The following is a 17,594-nucleotide window of genomic DNA, read 5'->3' on the forward strand; positions in this document are numbered from 1 at the left end:
CTGCCGATGCAGGAGACACGGGTTTGTGCCCCAGTCCGGGAAGATCCCACATGCCACGGAGCGGCTGCGCCCGTGAGCCATGGCCGCTGAGCCTGCGCGTCCGGAGCCTGTGCTCTGCAACGGGAGAGGCCACAGCAGTGAGAGGCCCGCGTACCGCAAAAAAAAAAAGGGTAGGATATTTTAAAAACTGCATATGTATTATGATCTCAATAAACAAAAAAAATATGAAATACATATTCATGGAAAGAAATACAAGAAGGAAATACTCCAAGATGTTATCAGTGGTTATCCTGGATGATAACAGGTGATTTTTTAATTTCTTCTTGACACTCTTCTGGAGGTTTCAATGTTTCTGTAGTGAGTACTCATTATTTTTATAATCATGGAGAATAAATTATGTATAATCATCAAGAACAATAAAAGTATAGTTTCTTCGAAAATAAATGGCAATATTTTAAATGTATGTGAGGAGTTTGTAAGCATGCATGAGAAAATGCTTAGGCTGTAATGTTTAATGAAAAAGGGAGAAATAAAAGAAAGTATATGCTATGATCATAACTACGTCAAAATAGTGCCTTGGCCAAAAAGTTCGTTCAGGTTTTTCCGTATGGAAAAACAAATTTTTCCATATTGCGTTGGCCAACTAACTTTTTTGTCCAATCCAATATATCCACAGGAAAAAGACTGAAAGAAATACCCAATATGTAAACACTGGTAGGATGAGTGATTTATTTTCTTTTAATCCTTCTCTATAATTTCCTATTTTTCTAAAAAGAGCAAAACTAATGTTTTTTCCTTTGTATAATCTTTAACCCTCAGTGTTCTTGATGAGGGAAGTCATTTACACCTGTCCTACCTGAATTACTGGCTTAGTTTCTACCAAGAATTAAATCACTACACTGCTTTAAATCTGTAATACTACTTGGCCAACACCCTCTAAAATTCCAGTCATAGCACAGTTTGCTAGATCTCAAAATAACTTTAAAGAGAGTGACAAAGGGAATTCCCTGGTGGTCCAGTGGGTAAGACTCCGTGCTCCCAATGCAGGGGGCCCAGGTTCAATCCCTGGTCGGGGAACTAGATCCCACATGCATGCCGCAACTAAGAAGCCCACATGCTGCAACTAAGACCCAGTGCAGCCTAAATAAATAAATATTAAAAAAACAAAACAAAGAGAGTGACAGAAAATTTCTCTTAAAGGACTTTGTCAATTGTTAAGAACAGCTCAGTTCAACATTTCTAAGCACTTGTTTCTGTCTGGCCCCATGCTTGAGGTTAGATATAAAAAAATAAATAAAAACACAGACATCCCTCAAGAAGTTTCCAGTCGAATAAGAAGTAAAGAGGCTGACTTTGCCTGTTTAGCTAAAATTCAAGAGGGGCTGAGTCAAAATAATTTTCCTGAGAAAGAAACTAACCAAGTCATCAATATTTACGCAAGCTATACTCTGAGTCTCAAGATAGCAAATGAGAGACCTAATTTTGCTCCCATAGCTCCAAAAAAAACAAACTCAGCCACTAGAATTCCTATTTCTAGTATCACACTAGGCCCTTGATTTAGTGTTTTCTAACTGCAAACAATGTCACTAGTAAGAACTACCACTTTTTCTCTGCTATGGCAGCCACTTTACATAGATTCTTTCTAATCTTTACAACCATGAAACATGGGCATTCCAATTACCATTTTACAAACAAGAAAATTGAAATTCAGCAAGATTAAGTTCTTTGCCAAGAAAATATGAAGGGTATAAATGTCATACATGACCAAATTAGAGAAACTAACCACATTGGATCCTTCTGCTTACTCTAGAAATCCAAGAGCCTCCACCCCTTTCTCTAGTGGGGCAATAGTACAGAGATCACCACTGAGGTTCCATAGACAAGTTCACTTTCTTGGCTAAACCAAAGCTTGGACCAGTAAGAGACAAAAATTAAATGAAATTCTTAATAACATTCCCTAGTGATTCTACAAGCAAAAATCACATTCCTAAAGCCCCGTCACTGTCTCCCTGCCTTCGGCACCTGTCTGATAAGCTGTTTCTTCTTTGCCGACTCTGGCATATTGTGAACATGTTGGAACAATTCTCTTAGTGCCTCTCCCGTACGCTGCTGGGTCTCCTCCTGATGAAGGCAGGAATCTCGCTGGTTCCATTTCTGAGATCTTGTCACTTGGAAGGAGCTGGTATGACACGAAGCTATCAGATCAAGATCATCCTATGGAAAATTTAAAAGAAAAGTGAATTAATATATCCTGCCAGGTTTGTTTCCAGATTCCCACCACACGGGAACAAAAAAAGGGGAGATGTGGGAAACATGGTATACTCTTACATGTAGGAACAAGAAAAATCTAAACACTATCATCAGATAAAGAGAAACCTACAATTATAGACTATATCAACAGCCCACTTCCATGACCTGCCCAGAAAACCTAAATTCATTTAGAATATTGCTACCAAAAATTATATTTATATAACAGGCCAGTTTTCAGAGCATCCTTTAATCTCACATAATTTTCATTGGTATCCTATGAGTTAAGCAGTGAAAGTATATTACTCCCATTTCATTGAAGAAGAAATTGAAGTTAAGCTATAAGTTTAAAATCATCTAAAAAATCATCTAGATACTAACGTGACAGACCCATCTTAGAGACCAAGTACACTGGTTCTTGGCTGGTGCTCAAATGACAACATGTGATAACTACACAGCAGTGGTAGAGGAACAAAAACAACTCTCTAAGAAAAACCATACTCCAGTTAAACTAGCTGAAATAAAATCCTGTTTTCCTGGTCACACCAAATATTTGCTGAATGAGAGGTAGAAACCAACAGGAGCAGAAAAAAAAGCATAAGATGACAGCTTAAGTTTCTAATCAAGACAGACTAAAAAAACAATCATCAAAAAGTGCTTGTGATGTTTTTTTAAACTTCTCACTTTTAAAACTCAATAATCATGTAATCTTGTTAATAAGCATCACACATTTGCTTTCTAAAGCTCATAAGGTCTCAAGTCTTCTAGACATTTCAGAGTGTTACCTTACCACCAAACTTGAAAGAATGTATTACATAAAACTGTAATTTCATAACTAAAAATATTTAATACATTTGCTATTTACAGACTGTTTTTTTCAACTATAACACATTTTATTTTCTTATGTCTTTACTTTGATTTCATACTTTGTTTTAAAACTCCACTAATTTGGGCTTCCCTGGTGGCGCAGTGGTTGACAGTCCGCCTGCCGATGCAGGGGACATGGGTTAGTGCCCCAATCTGGGAAGATCCCACATGCCGTGGAGCAGCTAGGCCCATGAGCCATGGCCTCTGAGCCTGCACGTCCGGAGCCTGTGCTCCACAACAGGAGAGGCCACAACAGTGAGAGGCCCGCGTACCGCAAAAAAAAAAAAAAAAAAAAAAAATCTCCACTAATATTAACTAGCTCTCTCCTTGTTTGGGCTAAGAGCAATTTCCTATTCTTACCTTTGATGCTTGCGTTCTAGAACCCAAATAGTTCAATCTGGCACATTCCCGAATATAAGCAGGAGCCTGGGCAGGATATAAAAGAAAAACAAGAACAAATGGTTAGCAGAATCTAAAATTCTTTCAGGTCATAAGGACAGGGGTTCTTAAAATGATCTGACTGGCAGATTACTCTGGAAAAACAAAAGATCCTCAAAATACCCTATTTCATAGTTTCCTTTTTCTTGCCACCAAAAAGATAGCTCAACAAATCCAACAGGAAAACTGTGACAAGACACTACTGTAGTTTTAAAAATCATATATGGCATATGTGTGTGTATATATATGATTTTTTCAAATAAGCCACAACAGACATTTGTAGTAATGTTTATATTTGACAGAAACTACCCCCAAATCCTCACAAATTTCAAGTGGTCCCTAAATCACATTTTAGAATCACTGTATAGAAAATACCATTTAGAATTACTATGGAGTAACAACAGACAAGGAGGAATTTAGCTTATTGGTATATTACCCGGAATCCTGTGATAAGCATCCTGACACAGTCCTAGTAGAAGTGTAAATAATGCAACCACTATGAAAGAGAATTTGGCAGCATCTAAAAAAATTACATTTTCATTTACCCTTTAAACCAGAAATTTCACTTCTGAAAATCTATCCTGAAGATATTACTCCAGAAATACAAAACATACTTGCATAAGATTAATCAAAATATTAGACACAACCGAAATGTCTATTAATAGGAGGATGGTTAAATAAACTTTTATACATCCATACAACACAGTACTATGCAGTTATTAAAAATGAGAGAAGGGAGGGAGGGAAGAAACACTTTACGAACTGATATGAGTGATTTCCAGGATCTGCTGTTGAGTGAGAAAAGTTACAGAGCAGTGTATAAAGCACTTGTGTAAGGAAGAAGAGGAAATAAAAATATACACACATATACACAATAATTTGTTTTTACGAAAAGAAACACAAAGAAAACACTAAGAGAATAAACCATAAAACAATGAAAATGGTTAGGGAAAGGACTGAAATTTCTCTAAATATACCTTTTTGTGTAGTTTTGACTTTTTAACCATATAAATATACCAGAGGTTCAAAAAATAAAATTAAATCCAAAAGGAAAAGAGGCAAACACTAAACCTGTACAACAACAACAAAAAAATATATCTGTGTATCAAATTGAAAAAAAAAAAAAAGGGACTTCCCTGGTGGTCCAGTGGCTAAGACGCCATGCTCCCAATGCAGGGGGCCAGGTTCAATCCCTGGTCAGCAAACTAGATCCCACATGCCGAAACTAAGAGTTCGCATGCCGCAATTAAAGATCTCGCATGCTGCAACTAAAGATCCCGCATGTCATAACTAAGATCTGGCACAGCCAAATAAGTAAATAAATATGTTTTTTTAAATGATAACATAAGCACAGAGAAAGGAATTATTTCACCTAACTTTTGAAAACTGTATTCTGACTATACAACCTTAGTGAGATATATTCAAGGGAAAAGGAACTGTAAGGAAATCCTAAACTTCCATCAACAGATTTACAGAAGTTTATTGTTAGTAGTAATAGTTCTATTATTTTGAAATTAATTTATTATATTGTAGGATAAAGCAACTAACATATATAAATGCTATTAAAATCTGGAATTTACAATGTAAAAATTTACATTTATACAAATATAAAGTAAAAGAAGTCAAGAAAAAGCTCTGTAGTGTTAAATTATACTCCAATAAACATGTAAAAAAAAAATCCTCTGAACAACTATTTTAATCCTCTATTTTACTTTGAGGAAGATATGAAATTATTTTTTAGGATGTCTCAAATAGAGGGAAAAAAAGAAACCCTGATAAAGATTGAAGATGTATCTAAAACTACTGTCTCCATCAACAAAATCCATGTAAATACCTAAAATTCAGTGGAATAGCCAGTACATACCTAATTCACAGCCTGGAACTTCTGAATAGATCTGACCAATATATTTTTTTAAAAAACCTTCAAAACTATGTCAACAAATCCTGTTAATGTCTTGAAAATCAGAGTCCTGCTGTCAAGTCTCTTAAGCTATCCCTTATCTCTTTCCACTCAGCCTAGTGTCAAATATAGATGAGAGAAACATAGTCATTGCTACTAGCCTAAGCACATGTACTTTCTCTTCACAAATGGTATGTAATTATTTTGAGCTTAAAATAAATGAATAACAATATTATTTTAAAAATTTAAAAAAAAATCTGAATTGGAAATACTAATATGAACTAATGATTTCTTTTTAAAAAAATTTTAATTCTATTCCTTGCCCTCAAAGAGCCTAGAAGCAATGACACCCAAGAAACAATCAGTACGTATACCCAGTGTCAGTGGAAGAAATTAGGGCTCCCTGAAGAAAATAATTGATTCCAGGCCCAGGGCAGAGCAAGTATAAAGTAAGGTGGGGACATTTATGCCAGGATGGAAACACTCAAAGACTAATGGAGTCCTGTCAAAAAGACACAGCAGGAAGCAGCTTACAAGGGCTATCACAGGCCAAATTTGGTACAATTTGAAAATCAAAATTAACAACTGAAATTGACTAACACTTTGAATAACTAAAAATCCATGGGTCTACAGAGACTCATAATAAAAGAGACCAAGAGAGAGAAGGAAAGCTCTTCTCCAAAGAAGAAAGTCAGCTAATAAAGATTAATAATATAATTAGAAAATCACTGTTTTGTGATACACAATATAGTTATACTGTCCAGCAGGATTATCAGTGGATGCTAAACCATTATATCAGTTAATTGCCCTGCAGGTTACTTACTACTTGCAAAGGGGAAAATGTACCTTTATAATTGAGAGATGTGACAAGTAGCAAAATTAGCATTACTGAGAGTAAGACAATCTACATTCTGTGCCTCCTAATGTGATGCAATATGATGTATACAAACATCACCTATGAATCTTTGCCAAAAATGCTTAACCTGAATCTAATCAAGCCTCTAAACCTAACTTGTGGTTTATAGGAACTACATAGAAAGGGATGAAGGAACAGGTTAAATAACCTTGAAAAAACAGTAAGACAAATTTAAAATGTGGAATATTCTACAATAGGCCTGAATGCTTCAACAAATCAATGACATGAAGATAAAGGGTAGTAATTATTCCAGATTAAAAGTGATATAATAATCGAAAGCAACACATAAGCCTTGATCAGTTTATGTTTTGTTTTGGTTTTTTACATCTTTATTGGAACATAATTGCTTCACAATGGTGTGTTAGTTTCTGTTGTACAACAAAGTAAATCAGCTATATGTACCCATATATCCCCATATCTCCTCCCTCTTGCATCTCCCTCCCACCCTCCCTATCCCACCCCTCTAGGTAGTCACAAGGCACCGAGCTGATCTCCCTGGGCTATGCGGCTGCTTCCCACTAGCTATCTATTTTACATTTGGTAGTGTATATATGTCAAGTTTATGTTTTTTATATATTTTTAAATAAATTTATTTATTTATTTTGGCTGCATTGGGTCTTTGTTGCTGTGCACAGGCTTTCTCTAGTTGCGGCGTGTGGGCTTTCTCTAGTTGTGGCGAGTGGCGGCTACTTTTTGTTGCAGTGAGCGGGCTTCTCAATGCTATGGCTTCTCTTGTTGCGGAGCACGGGCTCTAGGCGCGCGGGCTTCAGTAATTGTGGCACACAGGCTCAGTAGTTATGGCTCGCAGGCTCTAGAGTGCAGACTCAGTAGTTGTGGCGCACGGGCTTAGTTACTCTGCAGCGTGTGGGATCTTACTGGACCAGGGCTCAAACCCGTGTCCCCTGCATTGGCGGGTGGATTCTTAACCACTGCGCCACCAGGGAAGTCCAAGTTTACGTTTTTTAAAAAAGCAGCTATGAAATACATTCTTAGGACAACTGGGGAATTTAAATATGAACTGAATATTAGCTGATATGAAATTCTTGTAAATCTTCTTAGATGTGATAACAATACTGTGACTATTAGGAGAATATTCGTATTCTTAGGAGATGCATGCTTAAGTATTAAAGGACAAAATATCATGATATCAGTGGTTCAGGAAAAAAAAAAAAAAAAAAAGCATGAATATATAGAGGACTTCCCTGGTGGTGCAGTGGTTAAGAATCCGCCTGCTGACACAGGGGCACGTGTTTGAGCCCTGGCCCGGGAGGATCCCACATGCCACGGAGCAACTAATCCTGTGCGCCACAACTACTGAGCCTACACTCTAGAGCCTGTGAGCAGCAACTACTGAGCCCGCGTGCCTGGAGTCCATGTTCCGCAACAAGAGAAGCCACTGCAATGAGGAGCCCACGCACAGCAATGAAAAGCAGTCCCCGCTCGCCGCAGCTAAAGAAAGCCTGCACGTAGCAACAAAGACCCAACGCAGCCAAAAATCAATCAATCAATTAATTAATTAATTAAAAAAATATATATATATATATATATAGAGAGAGAGAGAGAGAGATAAAGCAAATATGGCAAATGGTGACATTTGTTGAATCTGAGAGTTATCTGTTTCACTCTTTCAACTTTTCTCTATATTTGAAAAACTTCACAAAGAAGTTTTCAAAAAAGAGTCTCATGACAAAGACATTATGCTATCTATAGTTTAATTTTTACCTTGGTAAATTATAAAGCAGAGCCAAAGGAAATTTCCTCCAAACAAGAATATGACAGCCCACATCACCTATTCTATAACTTCATTTAAAAAAAAAAAAAAAAAAAAACCTCTGCCCCAAAAAGATACTATGAGCTGAAGGGATACTCAGAAAGGGAGCCAGAAGCAGACAGGTTTAAATGAAAATCTGAGGGTCCAAGGTATTTTACAGTTCATAGGACTTCCCAGATAAAATGGGAATTGGCCTCAACTATATATACGTCATAATTCCCTAGGAAAAGATGTGGTGACTCCTATTGAAAAGAGAGAAAACCAGACTAGGTCAGATGGACTGATAACAGTAGAGGATAGAACTATAAATAGTTAGGAATAATTTTAGAGAAAAAAAATTCAAAGGACACAGAATGAGGCAACATAGAATCTGAGGATTAGGAGGTAAACCGTCCACCCAAGGAAACCTGAGAACAAGAAAAAGACAACAAAGGGACTTCCCTGGTGGTCCAGTGGGTAAGACTCCACGCTCCCAATGCAGGGGGCCCAGGTTGGATCCCTGGTCAGGGAACTAGATCCTGCATGCATGCCGCAACTAAGAGTCCGCATGCTACAACTAAGAAGCCCACACACCACAACTAAGAAGCCCGCATGCCGCAACTAAAAGATCCCACACGCGGCAACGAAGATCCTGAGTGCCGTAACTAAGACCCGGCGCAGCCTAAGTAAATAAATGAATAATTTTTTTTTAATTTATTAAAATAAAAAGGAAGACAACAAAGCACAAGAAGAACAAATCTGGGGTAAAGTAGGACCTCAGAATAAGTATAGAGCACACAGAACAATCAACCATTTTTCATCCAGGAACAGCTCAGGGAAGAACCTACTCAGCCAAAGTGGTGAAGCAGATGCCCACAAGGACAATGGTTCTGACCCAAATCCAAAGAGAAAAGTCCTGAGACTAAAATAAATCTCAAAAAAAAAAAAAAAAAGACATTCTTTGTCTCCTTTAGAGATAAACAGAGGCTCAAAGAGTGCTCACACTAGCCTGGAAACAAAGGTAAATAGCAAATAAGAATCAAAACCCCAAGGATTGAGGAGCTAAAAGAGGGATCTACGGAAGAGAAAGGAAGAGTAAAAATAGAGAATGTCTGAAAGAATCTAATAATTAGAACTTGTACCAAGCCAAATTACATCTAGGAGACTGTACTCATGTTTTATCTCTAAGGTTTGTACAATCTGTATTCTCAAGATCCTCCACAGTGATATGTTATCTGACATAGTAAAAGGGACTTTGCTGGTGTGATTAAGTTAAAGACCTTGCAATGGGGAGAGTATCCTAGGCTATCCAGGCAGGTCCACTATAATCACATGGGTCCTTACAAGCAGAGAACTTTTCCCAGCTGTGGTTAGAAGGAAACATCACTATGGAAGAAGGATCAGAAAGACACAACATTGCTAGCCTTGAAGATGGAGGTAGGGGACTAGGATCCAAGGGGACTATGATCCAAGGACTATGATCCAACTTCTAGATCAACCTCTAGAAGTTGGAAAAGGCAAGTAAACGGATTTTCCCCTAGAACATCCAGAAAGGATTGCATCCCTGCCAACACCTTAATTTTAGCCCAGTGAGACTCATGTCAGACTTCTGACCTACAGAACTGTAAGATAACAAATTTGTGTTGTTTTAAGTCACTTTAAAAAAATCCTTCACAGTGAAGTACAACTTCATTGCATATTTGAATTGTACTGGACAATGAGCAAGAGAGAATGGGCTCTACAGGTAAAGAGATCAGAAGGTGGAAAAGTTAGAAACCATGAGATTCAATGAGATCTCTGAGAACCCACCTCTCTTTCAACTTGTGAGTGGTGGGCTATGAAAAGTTAATCTCATATCAGTGGTAACAAGAGAACGCAACAGAAGGAGAGTTCTATTAGGAACTGCACCTAGAAATTCCCCATCTTGATTCACAACTACTGTCAGTTAATTGCACTCTCCGTACACACAACTCCTCTCAACTTATTCCTATAAATCCATGCTTTGGAACTAGGTCTTCCCCTAAATGAGAAGTATATAAAGAACTGGCTTGAAAGATCTTTGTTCATCATTAAAAACCATTCTTTCTCCTGTTGTCCTATGTCTACAGCTCTAATTCACTTACCTAGATCTTGACTTCTAATTGACCATAATCTTTGACTTCGGCACCTAAGCCCTGACCCTTTGTTTTACAGCCTACTAAATCAAAGATTCTGATCTGTCATTTCTAAACTCTGGACTTTGGATCACTTGCCATCCTGAAGTGGGTAAATCCTACGGTGGCCTCCATGTTCACATTCTGCATAATTCCCTCTTCCTGAGTGTGAATGGACTTGTGACTTGTTTCTAACCAATAGAATATTGGTGACTGAATGTTGCTCCTGTGATGATCAGGTTATATAATATGCTAAAGTGATGGGATGGCATAACTGTGATTAAATTATGATATATACATTTATAATATATTATATATATAAAATATGTATTATATATAAGATATATATAAAATATATCTTCATCTGAATCTTGTTAGAACATACTAGAGAGACTCTCCTGTTGGCCTTGCAGAATCAAGCTACTATAAAGTAAGAAGAGAGATAAATTGAAGGAAAAACTATGTTAAACAAAAAGGAACCAAAACTAGCCAGAGCAACTAGGCAAGAAAAAGAAATAAAAGAGAGCCAAATTGGAAAGGAGTAACATTATCTCTGTTCATAGATGATATGATCTTATATATAGAAAACTCTAAAGATTTCAAAGAAAAATTGTTAGAACTGATAAACAAATTCAGCAAAGTAGCAGGATACAAAGTCAACACACAAAAATCAGTTGTATTTCTATACACTAACAATGAACAATCCAAAAAGGAAATTAAGAAAACAATTACATTTACAATAGCATCAAAAAGAATAAAATACTTAGGAATTAACTTAACCAAGGAGATGAAAGATTTGTACAATGAAAACTACAAAACATTAACGAAAAAAATTAAAGTCAACATAAATAAATGGAAAGACATCCCCTGTTCATGGATTGGAAGACTTAACACTGTTAAAATGTCAATACTACCCAAAATAATCTACTGCAATCCCTATCAAAATCCCAACGACAGTTTTTGTAGAAATAGAAAAATCGGGACATCCCTGGTGGCGCAATAGTTAAGAATCCGCCTGCCAATGCAGGGGACACAGGTTTGAGCCCTGGTCCCGGAAGATCCCACATGCTGTGGAGCAGCTAAGACCATGCACCAAAACTACTGAGCCTGCACTCTAGAGCCCGCAAGCCACAACTATGGAGCCCACATGTCACAACTACTGAAGCCCGAGCACCTAGAGCCTGTGCTCCACAACAAGAGAAGCCACCGCAATGAGAAGCCCACGCACTGCAACCAAGAGTAGCCCCCGCTTGCTGCAACTAGAGAAAGCCCACGCACAGCAACAAAGACCCAACGCAGCCAAAAATAAATAAATATATAAATAAATTTATATATTAAAAAAAAAGGAAATAGAAAAATCCATCCTAAAATTCATATGAAATCTCAAGGGACCCCCAATAGCTAAAACAATCTTGAAAAAGAACAATGCTAGAAGACTCACATTTCCTTATTTCAAAACTTACTACAAAGCTACAGTAATCAAAACAGTATGGTACTGGCATAAAGATAAACATATAGACCAACTGAATAGAATAGAGTCCAGAGATAAACCCTCAAATATACGAATTTTCAACAAGAGTGGCAAGACTATTCAATGGGGAAAGGACAGTTTTTTCAACAAATGATGTTGGTAAAACTGGATATCCACATGCAAAAGGATGAAGTTGGACCACTACCTAATACCATATACAAAAATTACCCAGAATAGATAAATGTAAGATGTAAAACAATAAAACTCTTAAAAGAAAGTAAAGGGCAAAGCCTTCACAGCATTGGATTTGGCAATGATTTCTTGCATATGACACCAAAAGCACAGGCAACAAAAGAAAAAAATAGACAAATGGGACTTCATAAAAATTTTTAAATTTTGTGCAGCAAGACACTATCAACAGAGTAAAAGGCAATCCACAGAATGGGAGGAAATACTTGCACATCATAAATCTGATAAGGGATTAATATCTAGAATATATAAAGAACACCTGCAACTCAATAACAAAAAAGCAAACAACCCAATTCAAACATGGGTGGGAATTCCCTGATGGTCCAGTGGTTAGGACTTGGTGCTTTCACTGCTGTGGCCTGGGTTCAATCCCTGGTCAGGGAACTAAGATCCCACAAGCCGCATGCTGCAGCCAAAAAAAAATGGGCAAAGGACTTGAATAGACATTTCTCCAAAGAAGATACGCAGATAAGCAACAAGCACATGAAAAGATGTTCAACATCACATCACTAATCATTAGGAAAATGCAAATTGAAACTACAATGAGTTACCACCTCACAACCATTAACACAGCTATAATCAAAAAAATTCCCAAAACAAAGTAACAAGTGTTGGTGAGGATGCAAAGTAATGGGAACCCTTGTGCCTTGTTGGTGAGACGGTAAAATGTAAGCATTATAGCAACTATGGAAAACAGTATGGCAGTTCTGTTAGAATTACCATATGATCCAGCAATTCCACTTCTGGGTATAGAGTCATACCTGAGGATCCAAGGTTACTGGTTCCAGGATTTCCCCATGGATACCAAAATCCACAGATACTCAAGTCCCTTATATAAAATGGCACAGTATCTGCATATAACCTATACACATCTTCCTGTATACTTTAAATCATATGTAGATTACTTATAATACCTAATACAATGCAAATGCTATGTAAATAGTTGTAAATACAATGTAAGTGATATATAAATAGTTGCTGGTGTGCAGCAAATTCAAGTTTTGCTTTTTGGAACTTTCTAGAATTTTTTTTCCAAATATTTTTAATCTGCCATTGGTTGAATCTGTGGATGCGGAACCCACAGATACAGAGAGCCAACTATATACCCAAAAGAATTAAAAACAGAGTCTAGAAGACATATTGTATGTCCATGTTCAGAGAAGCATTATTCACAAGCACTAAATGTGGAGGGAACCCAAGTGTCCTCAACAGATGAACGGATAAGCAAAATGTGGTATATACAGTGAATGAAATGTCAGCCTTAAAAAGGAAGGAAATCCTGACAAATGCTACAACATAGATGAACCTTGAAGACATTATGCTAAAGGAAATAAGCCAATCACTAAAATTGATTGATTCCACTTTTATGACATACTTAAAGTGGTCAAAATCGTACAGACAGAAAGTAGAATGGTGGTTGCCAGGGCCAAGGGGGAGGGATGAATGGGGAGTTATGTTTAATGGGTATAGTGTTTCAGTTTTGCAAGATGAAAAGAGTTCTGGCGATGGATGGTGGTGATGGTTTACATAATAATATGAATGTAATTAATGCCACTGGCCTGTACACATATAGTAAATGTTGTCATATGTATTTTACCACATTTTTCTTTTTTTTAATTGAAGAAAGACAAAAAAAGAACCAGAACTGAGTGGTCTTAAAAATTCTCAGCCTTGGGCTTCCCTGGTGGCGCAGTGGTTGAGAGTCTGCCTGCCGATGCAGGGGACATGGGTTCGTGCCCCGGTATGGGAAGATCCCACATGCCGCGGAGCGGCTAGGCCCGTGAGCCATGGCTGCTGAGCCTACGCGTCCGGAGCCTGTGCTCTGCAACGGGAGAGGCCACAACAGTGAAAGGCCCACATACCGCAAAAAAAAAAAAAAAAAAAATTCTCAGCCTTTCCAGATGGCAAAAGATGCTAAAATTAAGAAATTCACCATCAGGAAAGTATACTCTAAAGAAAAGGCCAAGGATGTGACTATGCAACTTTTTGCTAAAAATCTTAGAAACATTAAAAGGTCAGAATATTCAGTTACACAAAGGGCCCTTTCAAAGAGTAAAAGGTATGCCTACCAGATACTCTCAATCCAACCAGAGGGCCTCCAGGAAGCTTAAAGGTATTGTCCCTCAGCCTTCTCAGCAAGAGTCCAAGAAAGACATGGGTTTATCTTTAAATTTATCTTCTGAGTGAATCCCACTAAAATCCACAGAGACCCACTAAATTATTGAGAAAATCATGTTGACAGACATGTTTGCATTAAAAAGGACAATAAATACAAGATGAAAGGAGGCTGTCAAAATTCTACTGGCTGGAAGCAGACAGGATAAAAGTACTCTGCTTCCAACATCTGCTGTCTTTCATGAAAAAGGAAGGATGACTCGGGCATGGAGCCAATTGCCCAGGGGGCAGAGCCCTACTCAGCTTCTAGGTACCTCCATATTCTTCCCCACCTTAGTTGTTCCCTCTGAGTTTTACCACTGTCCGATCTGGTTTCCAGTTCCAGTCAGGGCCTTTCTTATCTAGTCATCTTAATAGCCCTCTCAGGATCCCACCGTGTTCCATCCTCCTTGTCCAAATCCCATTCATTACCTACCTTAAAAAGTTTCTGAGAGTGTTTAATCATAAAAGTCATCCCATTGTTTAACTTTGTGATATTCTCTTGAAGGTCATTTGCAGTGACCTATTCAGAGCAAAAGAAACCAAAAAAGGGAGATGAAAAGCTGGGAGGTAGAAGGCAGATACTCCCATTTACTTATCAGTAAGCTAATTCTTTCAAACATACGATAGTTTCTATCTCCAAGAAAGCTGACTCTAATACAACATTTAATTCTGGAAAGGTTTTTTGGTTCAGCAGGTTTCCACTAGAGATGATATAATCTAGGAAGAACCACGTGTCCCTGAAGTGATCAGGAAATCCTTGAGAACCAATCTTCATTTCCTAATTCTGCCTGATAATCAGACATACATGCAGAGTTACTAAAGAAGATCTACCCTGTGAAAAGGGGAAAGAAGAATAGAATCTGTAACAATCACCAAGGACATTGCTCTCTAGAGAAACTACAGTTTCTCCAAAGACGAAAGAGAACTGTCACTACTAATTGATACCAGAGGTGACATCTGTTTCTTAAAAACACAGTCACATGGTCACTGATTACCTTCTCTTGTTTCCTCTGCCTTTTTTTTAAGCACTTCAGCATATCTACTATACCAAAGCCCGCATCCTCAACATGTATCTTTGTTACTTAATGTTTGCTTATACTAAGACCTCTTTCACAGGCTTCTCTTTACAGTCAATGCTTCTCTTTACAGTCACAGATCACTTACTCCTTTTCAGTCTCAGTGAGCTCGTTCTAAAATTCTTTCACTGCGAGGCTTTATCTCCTTAACATGGACAAATGTTGGTGTGTCTTTTTCTTCTCACACACCTCCCCTTCATCAACCTTTCTCTGGGCAGAAGCTCTTCCTGGCCCAGAGCTTTATATTATTTTTTCACTAGTTGCTTGTTAGGCAAAACATCTTACACAACCTCTCTCCTTTACCTTCCTTTTCTCATTTCCTATAATCCCCAAAATCTCTTATAAGTCACTATATCCCATCTATTTCTATTATCTTCCCAACAATCCTGTCAAGTAAGTGGAAAAGGTGCTATTATGCCCAGCTTAAAGAGGAGGAGCCTACGCATAGAAAGAGGAAAGGACACAGTTAACAGGGGTTTGCAGCTTCCAACCCAGTTATCCTGACTCTAATTCCATCATACAGTAAAACCTATTTTATGAATGGCCAGGAATATGAAGCTACGTGCTTCCAGGCCAAGAATTAGTTCAAAAGCCTTTAGATAATGCACTTCTCGTGTAAGTCACTAAGAAGGGCATGGTCTCAGTAATAAGAAGCATATTCAGCTTTATTTAAGGGGAGTACATCTGTAGGATATAGAAAAGCTACAACAAGGCAGGATTGCTCTCTGTGTCATCTTATCTAAAAGCTCAGTGACACTATCCTGTAAGATCATACAGCTCTATTCTAAATTTATACCATTCAATCTTCAGAAATCAATTTGATTTCCCAAGAAGGCTTTCATGTTAAGAAGGAATTTACATTGACCAGCCAAAATCAGTATTCTAGTTTATTTAGTAGCTATATTTTCCTCTAAGAATTTCCACTAATAAATTGCTAATCAGGTTTGTCAAGAGATTGACTTATAATTTATAAGCAAGATTAACAGGAATTGGCCCCCTCAGGTTTAATAACTCTTAAATGAACTAATAAAGGAAGTTCCTAGCCTTGTAAAGCTGAAGACTAGACCTTGGGCCCTTGATAACCTCACCAAGGTACAGCCATAGGACGAGGGCCAGCCCAAGAAAGCCAAGCAGTCTTTCCTTTTTCCCTCAACACTTACATTTTTTGGCCACAAGACATGGGGCGCAAACATAAGGGCAAGGTTATAGGCAGACATCTTATTCTTGTCTTGTTTCTTTGCTGTCTGGTACAGGAGATCAAGCAATAACTTCAGCAAGTTACGATTGGGTGGAGGGAGAATGAGGAATAGCAACTGAAGAGCCTCAATTTGCCGCTCTTTATCTGGTACATTGGTCTTGTTTCCTTTATCATCAAACTGCATCAAATCTTGAGGACAAAAGAGGTGATTGCAAAGGAGGGAGAAAATACAAGCAAGAAAAAAAAATCAATGCTCCTACTATTTATTATAATCAAAGAAAGAAAAAAAAGAATCAAGCATAAATAGAGATTATAGCAAAATATAATAACAAAATAATGTCAATACAACTCAATAATTAAAAGAGAAAAACCCCATCAAAAATGGGCAAAAGACTTAAATAAACATCCCTCCAAAGAAGACATACAAGTGGCCAGTAAGCATTTGTATACTCAGTATCATTAGCTATCAGAGAAATGTAAATCAAAACCAAAATGAGATACTGCTTCATAACCAGAGGTGTGGCTATAGTCAAAAAGACTGACAATAACAAGTGTTGCCAAGAATGCTGAGAAAATTAAACTCTCCTACACTGCTGGTGGGAATGTAAAATGGTGTGATCACTTTGGAAAACTGTTTGGCAGTTCCTCAAAAAGTTAAGCATAGAGTTACCATATGACTTAGCAATCCCATTCCTAGGTATATACTCAAGAGAAATGAAAACATGTCCACACATATCTTTAATAATGCCACCCGTTCACATTTCCTCACCAAGATATTTTACTGCTAAAAAAATATGAGAGTGAATTATGCCCTGATAACAGGATGATCCAGGCAGCTCCTTATGGAGTCAGAATCATTGTTTCTCCCCTAACAAGCTACACAGGTTATCAATAAAAACAGTCCCCTAGATAATCAGAATTTCAAAAGACACTGAAAACCATTTGGGTATAATTCATATAGACCTGAAAATGATAACAACGTGTTGTTGAAACTGTTTAACTTCAAAAATAATTCCAGGTGTAGGAAAGGCAGATAATATTTCTAGAAACTGTCCCCTGTTAATATGAAATTGAAAACAAAAATCCCTCCCAGTTATCAGCAAGGGGTACCAAACGATACACCTGTGCCACACCTCAGTATGATATCAAAGAACAGTGAATCATGGGGTGGT

The 17,594-nt window shown here is 37.6% G+C and overlaps 1 protein-coding gene across 2 annotated transcripts in view; it reads right to left on the reverse strand.

Moving 5' to 3' along the window:
* Positions 1-17,594, reverse strand: part of ARHGAP19 (Rho GTPase activating protein 19) — a 54,631-nt gene that overhangs the window by 11,332 nt on the left and 25,705 nt on the right. For both annotated transcript variants that reach the window (XM_027112181.1, XM_027112182.1), the window contains exons 5-8: positions 16,385-16,611; positions 14,582-14,668; positions 3,475-3,540; positions 2,023-2,214 (exon numbers count right to left, since the gene is read on the reverse strand). In XM_027112181.1, the coding sequence (XP_026967982.1) occupies positions 2,023-2,214; positions 3,475-3,540; positions 14,582-14,668; positions 16,385-16,611 (572 nt within the window). The remainder of the gene's footprint in view (positions 1-2,022; positions 2,215-3,474; positions 3,541-14,581; positions 14,669-16,384; positions 16,612-17,594) is intronic.

Source organism: Aethalodelphis obliquidens, unplaced genomic scaffold, assembly GCF_003676395.1.
Source record: "Aethalodelphis obliquidens isolate GAN/ISIS:26980383/991018 unplaced genomic scaffold, ASM367639v1 scaffold11, whole genome shotgun sequence".
NCBI lineage: Eukaryota > Metazoa > Chordata > Mammalia > Artiodactyla > Delphinidae > Aethalodelphis > Aethalodelphis obliquidens.